This window comes from Anas platyrhynchos, chromosome 1 (genome assembly GCF_047663525.1).
Source record: "Anas platyrhynchos isolate ZD024472 breed Pekin duck chromosome 1, IASCAAS_PekinDuck_T2T, whole genome shotgun sequence".
Taxonomy (NCBI): Eukaryota; Metazoa; Chordata; class Aves; order Anseriformes; family Anatidae; genus Anas; species Anas platyrhynchos.
In genome coordinates, this window is record NC_092587.1 from 32,916,448 (window position 1) to 32,939,599 (window position 23,152).

The 23,152-nt window shown below is 40.7% G+C and overlaps 1 protein-coding gene across 2 annotated transcripts; it reads right to left on the bottom strand.

Moving 5' to 3' along the window:
• Window positions 1-589: 589 nt before the first annotated feature.
• On the bottom strand, window positions 590-22,773 carry SLC38A4 (solute carrier family 38 member 4). 2 transcript variants are annotated; one of them, XM_005009947.6, is made up of 16 exons: window positions 22,621-22,773; window positions 18,311-18,541; window positions 17,647-17,737; window positions 16,413-16,528; window positions 13,348-13,421; window positions 13,131-13,223; window positions 11,420-11,501; window positions 11,242-11,324; window positions 11,089-11,147; window positions 10,414-10,692; window positions 10,216-10,295; window positions 9,031-9,131; window positions 7,944-8,068; window positions 5,451-5,595; window positions 4,721-4,818; window positions 590-3,234 (listed from the first exon to the last, which is right to left on the bottom strand). In XM_005009947.6, exons 2-16 carry the CDS (start codon window positions 18,427-18,429, stop codon window positions 3,133-3,135), a joined length of 1,647 nt encoding a protein of 548 aa, XP_005010004.4. In that variant the 5' UTR covers window positions 18,430-18,541; window positions 22,621-22,773; the 3' UTR covers window positions 590-3,132. The 2 variants fall into 2 exon arrangements, with proteins under 2 accessions (XP_005010004.4, XP_038023040.2); XM_038167112.2 differs by lacking the exon at window positions 22,621-22,773 and adding an exon at window positions 20,035-20,449.
• Between the last annotated feature and the right edge of the window lie 379 nt (window positions 22,774-23,152).

A 23,152-nucleotide genomic window follows, 5' to 3' on the forward strand; every position in this document is an offset into this window, starting at 1 on the left:
GCAATTTAACAAGTTTTTGGGTCTACAGTGCCCCCTGGCTAGTGTGCAGGCTGTGAGTGAGGGCTAGGGGGCACGGGGAATGTGGTTCTCATATGAGCTCATTGGTGCTAGTTAGACCCATATATTTTGGGCTACAATTATACACCAGACAACTATGTAACAGCAGGAAAACCTACAGCTGCAGCGATAGGAAACATTAATACAGAGCGCTACCATCTGGTGCGCGCTCCCAGCAGCGGCTATACTTAGCTGCTGTGCTGCGTATCCCGGCTAATCCCCTGCTCTGAAGTGCGACACATTCAGTGTTGTGCAGATAACCTCACTTTTAATGCCAGCCATTCTCTACCCGGTGATGTCTGTGCAGCTCCATGAATAGATACAAAACAGGGTACGTAACAGGGTTACTATATGAAGGGGCTGCCATATCTGCTCTCTTGCTCATCTGCAGATTGGTGGATACACAATTTCCTCTCCTAAAAGGGAACACAGGTCTAGTGATGCTCGTGTTCAGGCTACCAGATTGTCTCTGCTTGATTTCCAAAATATTCCTTCTCTTGCTATCCTAAAACAGAAGGAAAAAGATCTGCAGTCCTTGAAAAAATTCATTTATTGTACATTAGTGGATGGTTTTGTAATAAAAGTCCTCATTGTCAACATGACAGAACAAACAAGAAACTCCAACATCCACCATTCTCAGCAGTGCTAACAAGTTACTGTGCAACACCAGCCTTACTCCCACCACGAGCAGCAGCTGCATATTGCTGTGAGCAGCACATGTTAACTGCAATATCTGACATTTTGCAGACTTTCTACCATTAACTTGGACACCAATAGCTTTGTGCCATGGAAAGGTAGTGACTTGTGCCATTGTCCCATACTCTTTCTGTTACTTTTCTTGAGGTCATATATATTTTAGGTGAGATACATGAATTTCTCAGCTTCTACACACAGCTGCAGACTACATGTACTGTACTTTTGCTCTGAAATGAAAATGCAGTTACAATTCAGTCCTTCCATACACATAACTCAGTAACTCCAAGAGGAAGAGAGGTGTGTGGGTGTATTGCTATAACTCTAGTCCACTTTATATGTCTCCTCAGAAATAAAGCTACATTCCTGGTATTAGTCTGCTTAAAATAGAACAAAGTGTTATTGGAACTTTTTTTTTTTTCTTTTCTTTTTTTTTCTTTCAAAAATGCAAAACCAGACAGCATTCCCAAGGAAGCGTGCCCCAGTGTATTAAGGATACAGTACTCAAGTGAACATAAGAGAGTGCTCATAAAGACAGCACTTGGCAGGGAACATATCTCTGGTACACTTTTCTAGTCAATTTGTGTGTGTACTCACATTTAGGTACATGAACACATAGACACACAGAGTGGATTTTGTGTGAAACTGACAAGTGGGCAGAGACATTTTTTGTGTGCTCTTTGGCTTTCGGCATTCACATGTGCATGCAACAGATTTCTAAGTTGGATAATGCAAACTCCAATAGCAGGAGCCTGGATTTGTGTAAGCATGTTAAACCCATCGCACCTTCCCACTTGTTCCCTCTGCTATGGAGCTTGTGTCACCTCTCTGACTATTCTTCCTTGGAGAAAAATAGTATGAAGTGTATATGTAGAGTGGGTACCCCACAGCACAGACAAAATTGCAGTCTGGAGAGTACTGAGTGCTAATTAAACATCCTTATAACATGGAGCTTCACATTTTTTTTCTCTCTTGCACAGCTGCATAGCATGATACTCTTGAGATTATCAGTAATTTCTTTTCCTTCGCATGCTATTGCTTAATTATGCATGCTGTTGGATGCTGGCATATCCATAGCCAAGCTGAGATACAGCAACAGAGTGAGTTACCCAAATTTGTGTTTTACAGTGGTAATACAGAACTTTGATGCACATATTAAAAATTCTCAGGAGGAAAACATCTTGCAATTTATTGTAACATAAGTAGTAAACATCTGAATTTGTTTTTACACAGGTAATGGCTGGGGTTTGCAACAGGTATATTTCAAACACAACTGAATAAAGCCGAACCTTTTACAAACCCACCAATCTAGAATGTTTTCTTCAAAATGATATTAAATGTGTGGCTATGAAAACAGTGATGTGTAAAAAAAATCAAAAATCATGTACCATAGGGTAACATTTTTATAACTGGAGGAAAACAAAGGATTATATACATAAATACACATATTTATATTTATAGCAAATTACAGTTTCCTGCACTGAACGTTTATCAAATAGACAAGTACTGAACAATACTGGATAGGGTGCTTTGCCACACCTTGTGGTCTCCTTAAATTCCTGTGAGAATGGAAGACAAGTTTCTATGGACGATTCAACTTGTTCAGTGATGCAATCTCACACAAGAATAAAAAAAAATAATTAAAGAAAACCAAAAAATCCACTCCAGAAGTGCCTGACGTTTCCAACACAGGCGTCTTTCACGGCAAAACACAAATGCTCAGCTGTTCTTCAAGCACTTGCCCCAGCACAGGGGCTCCTGTGCAAGAGAACTTTATCATCACGTGCAGCCATCACGTGCTGAGGGTGACAAATTTGGGCAACATATCTGATGCTCAGCTTTTTCCACGGTGCTTTGGCAAGCTGTGCCAAAGCTGTCACCTTTCAGATAGACTGATCAGTGGAGAGCAGTCACCTTTCTGATCCCCTACAGAAACGGTACCCTTTATCTTGGAGCTGGGCAGCTGCTCCTATGTGCTTTGGGTACAAAACAAGGCACCAGCTGGTTTTCTGGCTAATTGCCTTTTCAGTGCTCTAGGAACTGTGGTTATTAATGTAACGGGAGAGGTCAAAAAGAGCGGGACCAAACTACTGTTGAGGACTATATACACAGTTACTCTTATTTGGGTTTTGAAAATAGAAAGCATCCACACCACACATTTCATTTAACCTGGCCAGAAATGCTAAGCTCAGGTTCCTAATGCATAAATAAGTCCTTAGTGACAAGGATGACGCAGACTCCATTGGGTTCTAGTGACCTTACCAGAAACTGTCTTCAGAATATTGCAGTTACTAGCTAGGAATAACAGTCCCATTCAGGTGTCCTTTGGAGCACACAATAAAAACATTGAGGGTATAAAAAGCACTTGGTTGTCTCCACAGGTTAGTGATGTCTGGAACTTGGGGGGTTGTAAATCCAGTCCATTACAATGAGAGTCATACTCACAATCATGAAGATTATGCCAACTATAAGAAAAATTAGAGCCTGTAATTGGAAAATAAAATTGTATTAGTGAAGAAAGTGACTGAGCAGATGATGGTTCACAGACATTGAAATCACATTTATATAATGTCCAGGGCCTGAATTTAGGTTTTTCTCTGGGACTAAACATAAGTAATACCATACAGGGCTATGTGCATCAAGTTAATTATATGTAAAATTTCAGTCTAAAAAGGCTGGACTTTACAAGAGCAAATTTAAGGAATGAAAAAAAAAAAACAAAACAAAACTCCCACAGTTTTGTTAATGTGAATAATAACACAAAATATAACTGATTAACTTTTTTTTTTTTTTAATTTAAAAATTGACTAATTTTCAGTGAATGTTCATTGTTTCTGCTACCAAGAACAGCTTGAATTAATCTTTTTCGTCCTTATTAGACAAACAGGTAAGCCCATCTCTTTTCTCTGAAGGCATTTCTGTGTGTATTAAAATGATCCAGATGCTTACTTTTCCCCTTTGCCTCAGTGGGGCTTTAGCTTACCCTAATCTGTCCACACTTAACAATATTCTGCATCGCAACACAAAGATGAATATTGTGTGTGGTCTTAGTGCAGGGTATGAAATTCTAGATGTGCCTAGCACAGAAACACAAAGAATGAACAAAATGGCATGAACAAATATTCAAAGTCTCTCTCTAATGATAGTTCTTCCAAAAGTTGTCTTCAGAAATCATTTTATGATAATAAATCTTTCCTTTATACTTTCATTATGTACCAATAGAAATTCTTCCATCCCAATTAATTTGCTTTTTGTGAATGTATATACAGATGTACATATGTACTGTTTACATGATGTGCATGCATATACATTTCACCAATATCTTTTCTGAGTAATTTTTCAAAGGACATGTCCTCAGTGATATTGTTAAGTGTGCAGATGACTATTAATGTGAGCATTAATGCAAAGATAAAAGATACTGCTGCAGCAGTCCAGCGTGACAAAAACACATGCTGCGTATAAATGATAGACATTCATATGTATCTCCTGTAGGTGCGTGAATCTATCCCAGTGGAGAACTGACATCTCTCTATCACTGCATTATCTCTGCAGTACAACCTCCTTCTTAACCTTGACCTCAGATCTTCCTGTTAATCCACAGCTGGCCTTCCAGCATCAACCAACAGCTCCTTATGCACTGTTTAGGTATTATTTATACAAGTGCAGGTGTTAACTAGAGCTTAGACTGGATTAACTAAATGCCTTTTTCTAGTGATAAAAGACACACTTTAAACTAGACTCTTACTGAAGTTTGCTTATCACTAGCAGTGGAGCCCTAAACTCTTTGGTTTGTGTACCCTGGCTCTCCCTGCTACTGTGAACAATGCTGCCCAACCTGTGTTTTGTGTGATCCCTGGCCATTTACGATCAACTGCCAGATGTTGCAGGTCAAAGCTCTAGGATTTGTGTCCAGAGAAAAGCACACACACTTCTATCATCCTTCTTTTGCAATTGCTGCCAGCATCCTTACCCCAATCTTCTGGGGAGAGCCCAGGGACTCCTTCTTAACGAGCCGCAGGTAGAAGGCTGAGGGGAGGATGAAAATCAGCATGGTGGCAGAAGAAGCACCTGGAAGAGAAAGTGGAGCTGAGTACCGTGGTGTGATGCACAGCTGGCATGGTGCATCTGCAAGGTGCAACAGGACGTGGGGCATTTGTACAGAGCTCTCCTGTGGGCACCCATGACCCCCAGAACTTCTATTCCAGGCTGCAAAAGAGTTTGCTCTCTGGTTGGGGAATAATTTCAGTGGGGTTAATGGGGTCTGATTTGGGACATTTTCTTTGGAGTCCTACGGTTCCCTTCTTCTGCTGAGGCCCATCCTCAAGGGCAGCATAGAGATGGCCAAGCACTTATTTGAGTACTCAAATAAGAGGCTGAAGAAGTAGGCACTCACTGCCTGTGATGTAGATGTCCACATGTGAGCTGGCCAAGTGGGGACAAACCATTTTTTATCAGTTTTTATACTGGGTTTATTGAATTCCTTGATCTTCATGCAAGTTAGCAACAAAGGTGTATATCATCCAGCTTTGCCTGTCAGCTGTTTGGGAATTCCTATGTCCCTTTTAACTGATACAAAATCAAATCTGCATTTTTTTTTATTCCACTCTAAGACCCAAATGGAGATTGTCATTCAGTCCACAAATGCAAATATGTTGTGGAAAGGATAAGCAAAGTAAACAAAATGTATTTATGAAACCTACCGATAAATCCAAAGATGTCTTTAATAGTTGGGACGAAAATCACCAGCAGGTTATTAAAAGCAAGAATTACTGCTGCAATCAGAAAATGTCTTATCCAGCTGAATGGCCTTTTGGGAAACAGCAATGCACTGATAGATGAACGGATCTGTAAGATGAAAACCATCAGGGAAAGCAGTTAACAACAGTTAATTTATCTTTGCTGTTTTAATGACCTATGCTGGTTACTTTTGCTGTGAGAAATTCTGACCAAAGAAATGTGTTTTCAGTCTTTGACTCCCTTTATATAAATCTCTCTTTGGTGTAGGTCTTTGAGAACTGGGTTCACAGTTTAGTGCAGAAACTCAAATATTTGCAGTGTAGAAGAAAGACAAGTAAATAGGGTGTAAAATCAGGGAGATGAAATCTGCTCAACTGAAAGATGCTGGTATCAGCGAAAGAAAAAAACAAAACACACACACACACACAAAACCAAACCAAACCAAAACAAACACACACACATACACACGCACACAAACAAACAAAAAAAAAAAAAAAGGAAGCCCCCACTATGAATACTAATCATCAGGCAAAAAATACATGGATGAAATATGAGTTGCTGTCTTCCAGAACTTGATCCCTCTGAAAATCCCACAAGAGTTCTGCAATTTACTTTTGTGAGAGAAAGAGCAATCTTTTGTTTTACTTACATTAAGTATACAAATATACATATGAATATATGTATATGTAAAAGCATCTCTTGCAATGTCATTTGGAAATTATATATATAAAATTATATATGTATGTATAAAAGCTGTTGCAGAGGATCCTTTTTGCTTCACTTTCTCACACAAGAAAGAGGTTTTTCTTCATGAGATGGAAAGTAGGAAAAAGGTCAGCTGCAAATCCCTTTGGTGTCAAGAGATAGTCTTACTCTGAAGTACTGAAGCTTAGAAGACTTGGAAGGTAGAAGTTGAAAAAAAGTGTGCTTACACAGGAAAAAACCCTCAAAAGTAACTTATTTTTAGTTGTTTTAAAACAAAGCAGTTTCTGTATGAGTTTGGCAACTCAGTAAGTGTATGGAGTTCTGTCAGACTTGGAGCCTGTCATTTGGAAACGTGGAATGAATTTTGCACGTTATATTTTTCAGGTTGGTGTGACAACATATTATGGAGAAGAAGGCAGATTGCAAAACTTTTGTCTGGTTCCTCAGTTGGTATAAAACCGTATCACCCCACTAAGGAGTCACTGCCTGCATTCTTGTTCACTTGCTGTCAGCATCCTCTGCATTATTTCTGCTGTGATGTTATCCATAAAATGAAGCTATCAGACTGAAATTTTACAGTCAGTAATGTTTTTTTACAGTGACTAATTGTACACAGACCTATATTTATTTATTTATTTATTTATTTTGATAGCAATACAATTTTTTTTTTTTGGGGGGGGAGGGGGGAGGCTGGCTGTCCTGATGGGCCATACAAAGTTGTCTAATATACTAGTTTTAAAGAAAATGACATTTTCTCTGGGCTTTGATATTTTCTCTCTCTCTCTCTCTCTTTTTTTTTTTTTTTTTTAATAGAACAATTAGTGTTGTGGTATGTAAATGCTAAGCCTTTGTACACTATTTGGATATAAAAATAATTATGCAGAGAGCTAAAAATGCAAAATACTGCATCTGACAGATAGAGGCTTTTGCAATGCTTAGCTTGTTTTCCCATGAATAGTGCTCAGCTAGCTAAGACAAATTTAAGCACTTAAGTCATTGGCTTAAACGTGACATCTGGGGAAGAGCGTCAGAGCACTCTTAGCTAGATGTACTGATTGCTGTGGGTACTTTAGACCAGGACATATTTTGTTTTGCAGGCAAGCTTGAGTGGTGATCACTGCTGTTAAGTATTTGCCAGCGAGCCTGGAAGAAATACGTATGCAGAGCTTGTGTTTGCATCCGGGACAGTGGATTATCTCTTAGCAGACACTAACATCAGACCATGACGAAGATCAACAGGAACCTTACTGCAGCGTGGTGCTGGGCTGGTGTCTGCCCCACCAAATGGGGTGCCAGTCCCCCAGAACTCACTGGCTAGCACTATTTTCTCCCTGGCAGCCGGGGGAAGGCACGGAGAGTCATGGTCTGAGCTGTGTGCACCCTTGTGAGTTTGGGTGCTGTGGTAGGTGCATATGTCTGTATTAGGAAATCTTATAGGTGGTTTGACTACATACCCAGTCCTCAGTATGCACACTGCTGCTCTGTTAAATATAGCACAGGGAGAGCCAAGGCGGTCGTTGCTGATTTATTTGTGATTTATTTATAAAGACTGATTTATTTCAGTCTTTCAAAGTTTGCAACCCTAGCTGCCAAAGGTTCTTGCTCTGGGCAAGCTACGTGTGAGAAAACTGACCCTGCCAAATCAACACTCAGGCCTGCTTTTCTTTAATGTTAGTTAACCTATCCTAAGTACCCACAGTTAGTGTGTATGGGCTGTGCCCAATTTCAGCTCCAGGAGCTCTGTTACTCACAGGGAAAAGGACAAGGGGCACAGTCAGGGTGACAGCCACCAGCACTGCGAGGCGAACAGACAGAAGGAGGGTGTCGAAGGTGTACACCTTGGTGTACGTATGAAGTAGCTCATCTTCAACTTCTCCTACAAAAAGGAAACAGAGAGGAGTTGAGTGCCTTAAGCAGTATCTGTACATGCAAAAGGGAAACCTTTGTCCTGCAGCCCAACAAGATTAGCTCTGGCCCAGCTGCTGCCATCAGATCCATGTTACAGGCTGGGCACGAAAGAGGAATTTTCCCAGCACGTCTGATGCAAGTCCATCATTCAGAGGCGATGAGGGTAACACAGCTGTGAGGTGATGCTTTTGTACTCCAGCATCTCAAATGATTTTCTCAAAGTCATTAGGTTGGTGTGGAACCTGAGGCAAAAATAATTTCTCTGTTACGAAACAGAAAACAACCAAGTGAACTGGGAACAGATCCCTGGACCTCCACCCAAGTGTCCCAGCCCTCTCACCACAGCAGTGTGCTGCAGGTTGTGCTGTGTCATTCACATCTGTGCCGTAACAGAGGAACTAACAAGGTAAAAAGAGGTGCTGTTTGCATAAACTGGTGTGCTAATATAGGGGCTACTCTGTTTACTTACCGGTTAGTCCTGCTCATCCTTATTTTCTTTACACTAGAATGGTCTGCACCTGTTTTTCAGCACAGGTGAGGCTGAATTAGTGGCGTCAGAGCCTGGGTGGGTAGCTCTTAATAGTGTCATGTAAAGCTGTTGAACATTAGAGTATTTTTGGTTTTGCCACTCCTGGACTTTGCAAGAGCCAGGTTTAAAGCAGCTTTCTGTCTGAGTTCACAAAACCAACTGCTCCTACTGCTAGGTAGCCCTGGGACTCAGGGTGGGTGAGGAGCTTGTGGCCTGACAGCTGGATAAGTCTCACCAGTTATGCAGGAGGTTACAAACAGCACATTATTTCTGGGTAATGCTTGTGCATGAATCCAGGCCCACAGAAAACACATGAACACTTGAGCCTACATGTGGTAAATCCATCTTGCCAGATTCAAAATGGGAGGGAAAATTCTGGAGAGAACAGGGGTTTGACCTACCATAGAAGGTAAGATATCCAAAGAGACCAGCCAGAAGATACATGATGAGCATGCCGGTGATGGAGATGTTTGAGACATTCTGCATCCGCTTTCGGGAGCGACTAAGTAGGAGAGAAAGGGTAACAGTGCTGTTCTTACAAAGCCTCTATTTGCACAAGTACTCTGAGGAGCAGTAAGTTCATAGCAACTATGTGAGTTATACAGATCCCCTGAAGCTTCACAGCTCTGTGCAGAACAGCGCAAAAATAAAATTTTCAACAGAAAGTTTCAATAGAAACTTCACTTCTACTATTTACTTGGTGACAACATGTAGATGAGCCACATCATTATTTCTGTGTCAATCTCAAATGATGTATTTTAAATAAAAAATGGAGTGTCTACAATTACAGGGCTGGTAACAATATTGAGACAAGAACTTTCAGCCAGCTTTGTATGAACATGCCCTTATATTTACAGAGAACTGTTCTGTAGGTTCAAGAACCTCCTGCAGGTCAAATCCTTTCTTTAGAGATCCCTTGGTTAAAGGGATCCCTTCAGCTTATGGTGCCTGAGAGCAAATTCCAAGTCATCAGAAAATGTTTACTTCTGAGGTTAAACATATTAAAATAAGAGGCAATGGGTCTTGGTCTCCTTGAGTTTTGCAGCACAACCTCCTGTAAGGTAATTCTTGTTTCTGGACGAGTGCATTTTCTTAGCCCTTCCCAACTGTCAGCTCTGTGCTAGTTTAAGCAAATGTATCTGATTTTTGATATATAATCATCAAAACAGACCAGCTTAAGAGTCTATATAAGACACCCACACAAATGGCATCCCAGGAAACTTTAAAAGTAAGCAACAGCTGACCCAGGCACAGAACTGATTAAGATATTTTTAGAACCCAGAATTCTCTGTTTCAGCACTGTCTGTTTTGCAGTCAAATTCCCCAATATATCTCATGTCATTCAAAGGACTGTCCAGACTCCTTCTTTCCTAAGTAAATATCGATCAACATGTCTCTCTGAACAGCGGCTCTTTGTCACCGGTATCTGACTAATAGGTGAAAGCAAAGCCGATATCTGTTTACTATGGCACACAATAAATCATTATTGGGTGGGTGTCTACACACCAGCAATCAAGGCAGAACAGGTAGAAAGTGATCTCTGTTATGGGTAACTGGAAGGATGGGACAAAATTTAAGAACCTTACTCTTTCAGTTCACTGTATATTGGTAGCACCTCAGGGTGGCATACGAATGCAAATGCCAGGATGGGTATTGCATAGGCAGTCTGTAAAATAAAGCTCCCATTAGTAAGAACGGTCACTGCTGTATCTCTGACTTTTGGCAGGCAGCAGTTTAGCTGTGGTATGAATGGCAGAAGACAAATTCTACAGGATCTCTCTTACCCGTGAGTTGAAGACAAAGTATTTGGGCTGACACAAGTCGTTACTGTCGCTGTGTGCTTCATATTCTACACCACTTCTGGGGGAGGTATCTCTTGGCTCCTCAAGGCCTGGCATGTGCCCAGCTGTGTTGTCCATCATGAAATTCACACCAGAGCTGAATGACTCATTTGGTAACATGATCAGGTGCATCGGCACTGTGTGATTGGTGGCTGTCCAGTTTTCAACCCCGTGCGCCATGATGGGGAGAGGACAAGGTATTTGGGATTTCTTGAAGATTACCTACAAAAGAGTAGACAATGTCATCAGAAGAGTACTATCATAAGAGATTACATTTATACCCATGATAAGCCAACAAGAATAAAAATAGACACGCAGAAGTGAGAGGAGAAAGAGAGGAGGCAAGAAACAAACTGTTATCACTTCTGCTTCTCCTACGAGTATTTATTGTTACTCTAGTTCTGTCACTGCCCTGCTTTATATTTCATCCTTTTAAGTGTTGCTTTTTAGGCTGATTTTTTAAATCTGGTTTTGTTCAGCACTAGGCTTGTTGATTAGATTCACTTGCAGGTGCTACTCTAACATCCACAATAAATTGTTATGGTAAGAGATTTAGCAGTGTTGCACAATTTACAGGCTCTGTATTTGGTTAGAGACAAGTCCTGAATGGTAACCTACCACACTGACAAAGAAAACCATACAGGTCAGCGAAAAACCACTCGTATAACCAAGATAACCTGTGAAGCAAGAAAAAATATGCAGTTCAGCAGCATATAAATTCACAATCCTAACAGAAACAAGAAAAGAGGTTAAATGGGAAATTAACCTTACCTAAGGTTTTTAGAAGGGAGAGGGGAAGAATAACCCCAACTGTTACAAGTATAACGAGGTAGTTCCCATTTAGGTACCATTCTCTGAAAAGAGAGAATTAAAAACAAAAACAATAATTACCATTGACACTGAAGTGAAAAATTGTCATCTAAAGGTCTGGTTGGACAAAGGTACTTACCCAGAATTCTCCTCGAGTTTCATAAATGCTCTGATCACTTCAGGAAGTTCATATTTAATAATAAAGAGGTAGCTTGACATTGCTGAAAAACAAGCAAACACCTTCAGGGAAAACAGTATAATTCCAACAAAATAATTTGTTTTTAAAAACATTGGTGCTATATGAAAAGCATACAGTTTCAATAAGTCAGTTTTTGCTAAAATGGAGAAATGAGTTTTGTTCAAATAAAGAAAAATATTTTGTAAATAAAGAAAAGGTATGTTCTCTTGATATTGTTCTTTGATAAACAAGTCCTGAATGACATCTAGCATTTAGCCTTAGAATACAATAGCCATTACTCAACTAAAAACATATTATAGTCAGCGTTATGAAATGTACACTTTCAAAGTTTTCTTTTGCTTTTCTGCTCTGTTTTTCCAGTGGACATCATCCATCTACTTTTTTTGTAGTGACTTTGGTTGTCAGTTCCTCAAAACCAATTTGTCTCTCTTGTGCCCTCTATTTCTAACTTCTTCCTTCCAGTACTCTACTCCATATATCTAAAAAGCTAGTTTTCAATATTCACGGTGGAAGGGTCGACTTCTATATATCTCATTGAAATCTACTTGCAGAAGACATGATTTTTAAAGTTATCTTATATTGGCCACAGAGAGTTCTTTGGACACCTATGGATCAACCTGGACAGTAAGTTGAAAACCACTGGACTACAGGAACAGCTATTCCTCTCTCTCAGGGAAACATTCTTCCTTCAGTTCAACCACATTTAATATCCAGGCTTGGGGAAGGAAAGGAAGACCATGGAATAAGAGCTTTTATGAACACAATCAAAAAAATCACAATCAAAAAGTGTTTCAATACAGAAGAGATATGAACCACATCTGTCTGGGTAGCAAATATGCTCCAAAACAACAGTAGAAATTTGTTACTAAAGATTTGCGAAACATTCCAAGTTCCATGACAGAGACTAGAAAAAGATATATGTTTCATTGACTAATAATGCATCATTAGTCAATGATAATATTTATAGTGATAATCACAGAATCATCTAGGTTAGAAGAGACCTCCAAGATTACCAAGTCCAACCTCTAGTGCAATAATAATGCAGCTTCTGTCAACTACCTCTCCTGAAGAAATCTGGAAAAAATGTACAAACTCCCCTAAGCTTTCTAATACAGTGTTCTCCAGTATCCTAAAAGGTTTCTCCCTGGGTAGTAAAAGGAAATAAGCTTTGGTGCTTGAGCATGCAGTCCTATGCCTGCTACTTATGCCTGCAAGTAGATTGTCTCCGTTCTGAGAGGACGGAGGTTGCTTGATAGATACTTCACAGGAATTATCCTTGTGGATGAATACTTTCAATGATCATTCTCAACCACCCAACATCTTGGAGAGATCACAGTCTAGATGTGTTTTCAAGCAGAGAATTTAGTTGGCAAATTAATTACTGAAGAGCTTTTCTTCTCTGGAGAAGTCAGTACCATGGGCTTCTCCTTTTATGTGGGATTCATCTTTTCTGACTTGAGGAAGATGTCTTGTCTGAGCCATGGTCAATGAAGAGAAATGGCCAAGCCATCCTTATGAAAAGGATAATGCATATTGTACCCTTCTCATCTCTGATTCTGTTTAGTCAGAGAGAGGAGAGAAAGTACTTGTGCTCTGTAGAAAAGCACTGGAAGGTAGAAAACCTTTTTTTCTAAATACTTCTTACCCTTACCTCCAATATTCTGCATTGTAACCGAAATGAAAACACCACACTTCCCAGGCCATCCAAATGCCTTTTCCCCCAGTTTTTCATATATTAATGAGCCTGAAAAAATAATAAAAAATAAAAATAAACATGGGCCACTACATTGGGTACTCTTGATGAATTGCATTCCAAGGTAAAAAAACGTGCATGTGACTTTTGGTCAGTCACAACCTGATCTTCATACCTCCTTCTTTTGATGTCTTCAGTAAGAGGTGGATGGAGTAGAGTGACAGTATTGCTACACAGAGCAGCAGAATTCTGCAAGGCAAAGCAGAAATTGGAATCCCGTTTAAGACATCAGAAACACTCAGTTAATTTGAATGTATGCTTGTTCTCAAATTTTTACATCTTAGTAAGACTCAACTAAAATAAAGAGATCTCTGTGCAAGAGTCAGGTCTTTGGTCTCTTACTAGCTCATTGACCTCTCCTTTAAATCTCTCTCCTAATGCAGATTTAAACAAACAAACAAACAAATAAACAAACAAAAACACAAGCAAACAACAAACCAACCAACCAACCAACCAACCAAAAAAACCTAGCAAATCCAGAACTGTGTGACAACTTCACTGTCAATTTATGCCTAGACTTCTGCCATTTTACCAAGTAATCATGAAGTTGTAGAGCTTAGCTTTAAATGTACACTTTGCAAATTACATAAGAAATCTTCCATGGTGCTAAAAAGTGTCATGACACTGGAAAACCTGCTTTTGGAGAATTTGCAGCATTCTCTTCCAGCCTAGTTTACTTAAAGGTACTGGTGCCTCCCTTCATCAATTCTGATTACTGACATATTCCTTCTACACAACATTGCACACTAAGTGATTTCAGCTATCATCCTCTCACAAAATACTGGCAAAAATCATAGCTTTATATGACATTTTCAGGGCACAATAATGTGGGCAGCATATCTTATTACCGCAACCATCTTGATGTCAGCCTGTGCAAATGTTGGGCAGAAGGGGATGTGATGACATGACAGAGCTAGGAAATACTTACTCTACTGATGTCCACTACTCCATGGCTGAACAGGAGGTTGTGCCTACACCTTCTATTCAACTGAATGCAAGGTTTGGTATAAATATGGGAGACACTGATAACTAAGTTTGTAAATGAGTTATAGTCTAAGAGGAGACATAGGTGTAGGGGTCAGGTGATGGTCTCCAGACCATGTTTCTTTCTCCAAGAGAGACAGTCAATGCTACAGACTTCATGTGAGTAGGGTTGTCTCTCATGCTGTGGGTGCATGCTGTACAGAAAGGGGTGATCATGTCTGAGGCTGCAGTGTATCCTTCCAGGATGGCATCTTTCTCAATGGCACCCATGCAGCTGCTATGCAGAGACATGGTCTCTAAGTCCTGACACATGGGGTGCAGCTATAGTAAACTAAAGCCTACCTGGTGACACTTCCTGAATACTGCCAGGCAGCAGAGACATTCTGGTGTGTGGCCCATGCCAATGGAAACCTTCCCCATGGCAGAGGAGGATGTAATGGGAGCTGCTGGGGAGCTTCTGAGTTTTAGAAGCCCTCTTCTTGGCTTTACTGTGTAGAAAATCTTCCAGCATGAGAGTAGTTGGGCAATATGAGAACCATAAATTAACTGCTGCCAACATAGTCTAAATTAGAACTAATGTACGTCAGCTTCTATTTAGTAGATGGAATTTTTCTGTCCCACTGACACGAACGTCATGATCTGACAGAGGAAACTCTGGCAAGGGGATGCATGCCATGGGGGTAACAATATCCCTACAGAGTTCTACAATTTAAATAAAACTCCTTCCTCCACCAGAAGGGAGAATGTTCTCATGCACAAAGTATGGAAGTAGAACAGAAAAGAAAATGAGCTGTAGGGTGGAGACATCCTTTGTTTTTACTATATAAGACTCCATAGGGTTGCTGTAGCATTTCTGCAGGGTTGCCAGCAGAGCACTTCTTTAGCACTGCCAGCAGAGCTAATGTCATTAGGTTCACATCCGACTTTTTTTCAGTCACTCTTGTGAATGAACAGAGCCCAAAGAATAAAAATATTACAAAGGTAATGTTTTTTTTTTTTTTTTTTTTTTCCTTCTCTCCCCAACAAAGCTTGATGTATCAGTTTTCTTTCCAGCAATAATTTATGGTATATCGGTTAGCACGAGTGCTCAGACAAAGTTGGGGGAAAAAATCCTACATTTTCCAGACTCTAATGCAGTCACTTGTAGAAGTATGTTCCATTTTGTATTTGTAAATCCTATATCTAAATTATTCAAGTGCAGGTGCTGGGAAGTACTTACCCAGGAGAGTGGCAGCATTTGCATCTACAATTAATTTTCAGTTATAGATTCTACTGGAAAAAAACAGGAGGTGTTTCTTAGCAACTGGCAGCAACGTGTAGCATTTCAAATGCTGTTGCTGTTCTAGTTAAACAACCTCCAGAAGAAAGAAGCCACACAGAGGTAGCCATACAACCTGATTTAGAGGCTTGTTAAGAGTTCAGCAATGTACAACAATGGCCTATTGTCATATGGTACTGTCATACTGCATTCCAGCCTAAAAGGGGGATTAAAATTAAGGGCCCCAGTTAAGATTAAAAATGATTATTAAAACAAAACTAAACCAAACCCACAAACCTTTTGTAGTCTCATTTGACAGGGTTAGCCATAGATTAAAGAACTTCACAAGAATATCTATTACTGTCTATCAAAACCCATTCTGTATAGACACTGCGTGTCAGCCACATACCTCTGCAGTCATCTGTGCACACCAAGTACAAATAGACTGGGGGAGCGGCACCAAATCTGAAGAAATCTGTGCATGCCTTTGCATTCAAAGCCTACTGCCATTTCAGACTTGTATCAAATATTCTTCTCCCATTTCTACACAGTGATTGGATAGTTAGGATGATGTAAATATGTACTTCATGTGTGATTTATTGCCTTTGTAGAATTCCCATAATGAACCAGCAAGATTGCTGTTGTTATTTTGGGACCAATATACTGTTCTGCCTCTCTATTTTTTTTTGGACTACACAGCATTAATGGACAGTTGCGTTCCTGAAACAAAACAGGGCTAAAGAAAAACAAAAATGGTTTGTCAGCAGTGGATGGCTCCTTGCAGAGCAGCTAAAATATTTTCATTATAGAAGGTCTTACAAAACATTTCAGCTAACAAAACATGGCTCTTAAGCTTAACTTACCTCTCTAACCGCCCCAAGAAAAATAACTCTACCTCACTGCTTATATTCTATTCACTTTTCTCTCTATGTACTTACACAAAAAGGATAATTCCTGTGTTGGCCATGGCATAAGACAGCCCTAAGATGCCACTGCCCATAATGGCATTGCTGAGGTTGAACGAAGACATGCCAAAGGAAGCTCTGCCCCGGTGCTGTAGGGAACAAAAAGAGACATTACAACTAACTTGCATTTTATTGAGCGCAGTGGGCTAATTGTCCTCACTGCTGTTTTTCCCTCTATTGATCTCTTGATCCTTAGAGGAGGAGCCTTGTGAAGACAACAGTCTGCTGAGGTGAGATAGCCACAGCTGTCTGACTGCTGGCCAGCCTCTATAGAAACACATGCTGCTATCTAATAGATTTCCCAGTTACTGTTTTGACAAGTTCAGATGATTTACTTAAAAAGCAATTCAGCCATTTCCTGAGTTTTTCTCCAACTAAGATGTATTACTTTCTCTATGGAGCTAAAAATGTGTCAGGGAGCAGGGTGGAGTGCGAAGGAGGAAGGTCTGCGTGGCTCAGGTGGGGGGAAGGACAGTGGAGAGGATAAAAAACAGGAGGCAGGAGATGGTGTGTGAGGGAGTCACACCCGCTGCCAAGTGGGAAGGGATGCGGGAATCTGGCTCTTAATTTTAACTTGCAGTTACAAAGAATATTCTTTTCTTTAACTGGATGGTTTTATTTGAACAATCCTAATAAATATGTAACATGACCAGTAACATAATTCCTTTCTTTGTCATCAACTTCAGGATAACTTTGAATAATGTTGAGCACAGATAACCACAAACACACCCCAGAAACCTTTTCTGTCTTGCCATTTTCCTGTGGAGTTGCCTACAGAGATGGAGGAACACTGCGCCTGTTGTGCTCAGCACTGCAAAGCTGAACACGAGTGTCCCGTCTTTCAAGGAAGGCAGCTGGGTGTAGTTTCCCTTACACAGATGCTGGAAACAAGCAGTACAAAAGCTAGGGCCCACCTCTAACTAGAAATGGACAGCCCCAACCCATGCAGGACATCTTGGGTTGTCCTACTGAGTCTGAGTGTGAGCTGAGGAATTTTTCTGATTGCTTGGGAAGGGAAGACCCAGCTTTACTTGCAAGACAACAGAAAGAGATTTCTGTGCTAACTGTTAGAAAATGTGTTTACTCTTCCAAAGCCAAGATTATGCTGATCAAGCTCCAGAGTAACTTCGTTTATTGAAACTTTTGGAAAATTATTCAGGTCAATATGATTTAATTGTAATTACGCTTAAAAATGAATAAAACTTACATATTCTTCATTATAGTCTTCCAATTTCTTTTTACCCAGATATCCATTTGTAAGGAACTTCTGACTTTCTGCATCATCACTAGCAAATGGACTGAACAAAAAGAAAAATACAAAAACATTAGATAAGGCTTATGACACTTGTTCTATTCAATCATTGCTTTTGGTCATTAGATGAAACTTTCCTTTGGCATTGCAATGTATATTTAGAGGTCCTTCAGAAAAAAAAAACAACACACTTTTTTTCTCTTGTTGCCCTCTATCCCACGCCCTGGCCAGGGCTGCCCCTCTCCTGAATGGCTGCAGCACAGCGGGAATGTGCTCAGCTCGCAGTGCATTGCGTGCATATCAATTTACACGTTGATTTGTGCAGCTGGGGTGGCTGGGAGTTGCAAAGTGAGTGCTCAGGGTTGGGAGCCTGCAAAGGTCACTTCAGGCAGTGGCCTGCACAGGGCACCCTGGGCTGCCCCTGCTCTGCTGGGCACCGCATCTGTCGAGCGCAGAGCGGGGAGGCTTGGTGCAGTTGGAAAGTGCTAGCTAAACAATCACACTAATTTCAGCATATTACCTAGGAAACGTTTTGAGTCCCAGATGCCATTAGTGAAGCTCGTTTTTCAATTACTGTTTTTTAGCCTTAACAGAACAGCCTTCCCATTTAAACGCTTACCTACTAATTGCAGCCTTTTCTGAATCAACCAGCTCCGTGTAGTTGTCTTCGAGGCTTTCCCCGCTGTTGCTCTGATCGTCGAGCTCGATGTTGACTTTTTGCAGCTCCATGCGATCCATTAGAGTGGTCAGCGCTTTCCAGCACACACACTCACTCCTTCAGGGTAAACAGCACTGCAGCGCTTGCCTGCTGGTTCTCCCTACCATGGGGGGGCTGCCAGAACACTCTGTTCTGCAAACAACACACAACAGGACTCATTACAGTTTTCCTCAAATTAGATAAACGAGTGTGAAGCATTGGTTTTGTGTTTGTTCTCTGTAACAGCATTAGGAGAGGAGGCTGTTGCAGGCTGGGAAAATTCTGGGCAAGCATAATGTTCCTTTATGTGCCAGCACTTAGCCCCTCTGTCTCCCTTGAAATTGTGGAGAGGGCAGTGGCCAATAGATGCACAGTGGATGCCCAACATCTGGCAACATTACAGAAACAGAAGAAAATAGTTACTGGAATTGCTGTTTTTGCATTGCAAGTGATGGCTATGCAGAAGCTGTCACTGTTAGAAATGAACGGAGTATATCAGGGTTTCACTACCATTGCTTCCAAACATAAATACACTTTAGGGAAACTCTTAGTGTTTTGAATCATTTGTTATAAGATTAATATTGTCAGTTTTAAATGTCTTGAGGATTTGTCCCCTTTGCTGGGTTCTGTCTGAGAAGGCGACTATGTCTGCATGATTTACTTTGATAATGAGGAGGTGCAGTTCTGATATAGCAGCTTCTGTTCTTCAGAATATCTGTGTCTAATCCTTACCTGTCCCACAGCTGGGAGATCTGTCTCACACAGGGTTTTAAACAGGTATAAAATTCATGATCTTTACCTTTGTCATAAAAATTCCAGCTTTTAAAATTCATATGAATAAATGCTCAGCTCTCTCTATGAATTGAAGGAAAATGTCCAAATCAAAGTTACAAAAAGGACTTCACCCCCAGGATTTCAGCTCTTGTTAGTTTCATCTTCTGAGAAATTTACATTCAATTGCTCATTCCCACATTCAGGAGGAAAACATTCTGCAAGAAACTTTGCAGTTTTACAATACTCTTCCCTTCTTCAAGATACTCCTTGAGGCACCTTGCATCTCCATTTCACAGCTGGGGAGACAACGGAACACAGCAGGGAGGGGAGCGAGCAGAGATCAGGTAGCATTGTAATTGCTGGCACAGCTGGGGCCAGCCCTGCAGCCTCCTGGCACTTCACCTGCTGCCTCACAGTCAGGCACACTGGCTGGATCCATTACCTTTTTCACAAATATCACATGCTAATACAGACCAATGCTTCATAACAACATCAGAAAACATTGCAACTAATAATTTCCATGTCTGGCCCTTTGTAGCATTAAACTTGAATTTAAATTATTGAATAGCGTTTTTCCTGGTTTTGCATTTGTGCACGTGTAAGTCCTCTCTTGAGGACCAGACCTTCACTAGCTTCTGCTGCTGATCACATGCTGTCCTTAAGAGCATCTACAAATGTATTTGTAGTGACAAAATGTTAGAATGCATGGGCTTAAAATGTAAACACAAACTTTAAATACCAGTCCTGGAGGCTAAAACCAACCCTGGGCCAGAAATTTAAGTCAGCTTCCTTACTTCTCTCTAAAACCATCCACCCAGACCAGACAACCGAAAAGGAAAAGCAATATCAGAATGCATTAGGAGATTTCCTACCAGAGGACGCGGCTCTGTTTACTCCTTTCTGCTGCCACTTGGGGAGTGCGAGCGAGGGCGATGAGCGCCCGTGGCAGCAGGGCAGGCTCACGTTCCAGCGACCCGGGGATTCTGCCCAGTCGGGGTATGAATAACACCAGGAGACTAACAAAATTAAAAAAAAAAACTCCAGACCCTCCCAGCTGTGGCTTCATTCACTGAACTGTCTTCAAATGCAGACGCTGCCCTGTCCAGGGAACAGAGTCCTTCCAGCTCCTGAGGCTTATTTTTAATCTAATGTGTAAAAGTCAAGCAGGCACATCTGCCTGCTCTTAGCCCTGCTCTGATGAAATGCACGCTACCAAGTGCTCATTGGAGAAATGTCTTTTCCAGGAGCGGCAGTCCAAAATATACACATCTTCAAAGAGTTGGGAAACAGAAAAAATAAGCCAAAAAAGTTTCCAGGAGTTAAGTTACACAGAGGTTAGACTGAGCAAGAATTCTGTACAGCACAGCTAACACAGCTTGGAAAGGGGAGCAAAACTTGACCAGAAATATGCGTTACAGTGTAAGAATCATTTGGACATTGTCCTGTCAAACATTTACACAATGAGTAATCTGATTTACAGGCGTCATCACAAGAGGCTATGGAACTACTGCATAAAGCAGTGATTTTCAATATACTTTTTTTTTTTTTTTTTTTTTTTTTTTTTTTTTTTTTTAATTTGTGAATTCCTAAAAGTCTTCCAGTGAAGGTGCAAACACTTGGGTGGCAAAATTAAGCCTATCGAGTACTCAGCCACTTGCGGTTGTCACTATTTAGAGAGCAGCTGGTAGAGCTCCAAGGGTCTGCACAACTATGAGCTGAAAGCCATTGGCATAAATGTGGGCAGGATGAGACCCATCAAACAGACTCAGCACTAGGTTTGAATGCTGCTAATAACTTTGACATTAACTACAACCAAGAGTGTCTTTGATCTTCAGCAGGACTTGGCAGAGCCGTCCCTTAGTCAGTGGAAATCCATTTCCTGATGCTCCCAGCATTGCAAAAGACCCACAAAACTGAAGGGTTTGGGAGGATGTTGAGGTCTAACGTGCCAGTAACATGTGCCCCCCATGTACTTAGAAGGGACAAGCAAAGCAAGGGGGAACCACTACCACCCCTCTGCATGACCACACAGACCTTGTGTTGCTGTTCTACCTCCGAGACGTTATTTAGGAGCTGGGGGATGTGCTAGCTGGCTATGTTGATAAGAAAATCCTGGCTGCAGCAGCATGCTGCTCCCAGCCCAAGCTCCCTGTAAGGGCTGGTAGATGGGCATGTGCCAGTGCCAGGGCCAGGGCCAGAGCCAGCACAGCACAACATGGCCACCAAGGCCAGTCAGGCCTGTGCCCTGCCAGAACACAACTCCTCCCATGAGGTGATTTTCAGGTAAGCCAAAGGTCTGCTTTAGCTCCCCATGGTTTAATGCTTTCTGCTTCAGAATTGTGAATTTGGCACCTAAAACCCATTGCAGAAACCTAAACCCATCAAAATCTACCCAGCTTTGTCTCACTTCAGAATAATTTTGTAAGTTTGAAAGAAAGCAAAAATCTCTCCACTTCTTTTTCTTTCAGTTAAAAAAATGTTAGTCTTTGGTTATATGCAAGAAAAATCTCTTAGCTCTATGTTATTCCTTAAACTTGGCTTTCAATATGGTGATGCATTTGCTGCTTCCTATGGCATTCTTCTAAACAGAAAAAAATTTCTGAAAGTATTGCATTAAAATGGAAATACTGGTTGCAAAAGAGATTAGCCTATTATTAGAGGAAAGTTATTCCTTCTTATACAACTATTTTTCTGTTCAAATACAGGGTACAATTCTGCTTTGTTATTAAATAATGGTTTTCATAAACGACTCAGAAAATGATGATTTTTTTTTTTTTTGGCGTCTGATAGCACAATGTTATTGATTTCCATCTGGTCTGCTGTTAGAACATTTAGAGAAGGGACAACCACCAGGCAAATCGTGCCAGGTCACAGATATGACTAACAGCATTTTTGTGGGTTTTGCAGTATCAAGATTTGTAAGCTCCACCATGGTATCTGATTTAGCAGACTTTGCCAGATTCTTCATCTTCATGACAGAGAGTTTGCAATGTTACTGTCTGCACAGCTATTTAAAAATGAAATAAGTGTTATCACTGTGAAATAAACAATTAAAATGCAAAGCCCATTTCCACAAATTCATTTATTTACTGGAATATTAGCCAAGTAAATCAAGAGCCTTGAAGTCAGCCAAAGGCTCCAAAGGAAAGTGAGCATTTATTTCTTAATTGTCTGGTCAATTTCAAACAACTCCTGCAACTTCTCTGGTTGCTTAGATTTTGTTTGTCCATATATATAAAAAAGAAAAATACAATGAAAAGACTAAATTTAATTCCTGAAGAAATTCCAAACATACTTGCCAACATAAACAACTATGTCAGTAAATCTTAAGGAGCCCATCCTTCAAATTACACTTAAATTTACATATTAATTGCATTTTTAATTCTCAGTTTTTGAAGATGTGGACAGTGTCTAAAATACATTGATTATGCATTGTAAAGGAAAAGTTTTAAGTTTACCTCTGAGCCAAGCTGGTTCTCTTGCTTGCTGGCTAAGCAGGTTCTGTCTTTTAGGATTTGCACCTGTAATGAAAAGTTTGCTCATGTGCAACCTAGAGCAGTTGGACAGTGATTTAAAGACAAATGGGAGTGTATCAGATGAGCCAATCAACATCTGCTACACCCCAACAACTCCCTTTGACAAATTTGCGTCAGCTCTTTTTAAAAAAAAGGGAAAAAAAAAAAAAAGAAGAAAGGTAAATCAGTTTATTGGAGCACACTGAGGGCAAACATCTCCCTTACCAGAGCTATTTGCTCTCAGAGCTTAGCACTATTACAAAATGCATCTCCGCAGAATGCTTCACCCAGGCTCGGCCATGCTTTCACTTGATAATCTTGAGTTCTGAGCCACCCATGCACATTAAGCTTGCAGCAGCACAATACCAATATGCCTTGAAAACGGCGTTTGGGAGAAGTAGCTGAGGGCTCCCACATGGCTCTTATCTCTGCAACTGCAGAGACACCTCTTGAAACGGCGGTGGGGTGTGCGGCA

Excerpts from the sequence above, each read along its gene's own strand:
- SLC38A4 (XM_005009947.6), bottom strand. The coding sequence starts at position 18,429 with ATGGATCGCATGGAGCTGCAAAAAGTCAACATCGAGCTCGACGATCAG. Across the intron at positions 17,738-18,310 it reads GAAAAGGCTGCAATTAGTAG|TCCATTTGCTAGTGATGATG; the intron begins GTAAGCGTTTAA and ends CTTTTTGTTCAG. Across the intron at positions 5,596-7,943 it reads TGCCCCTTGTCCTTTTCCCT|ATCCGTTCATCTATCAGTGC; the intron begins GTGAGTAACAGA and ends TTCATCTTACAG.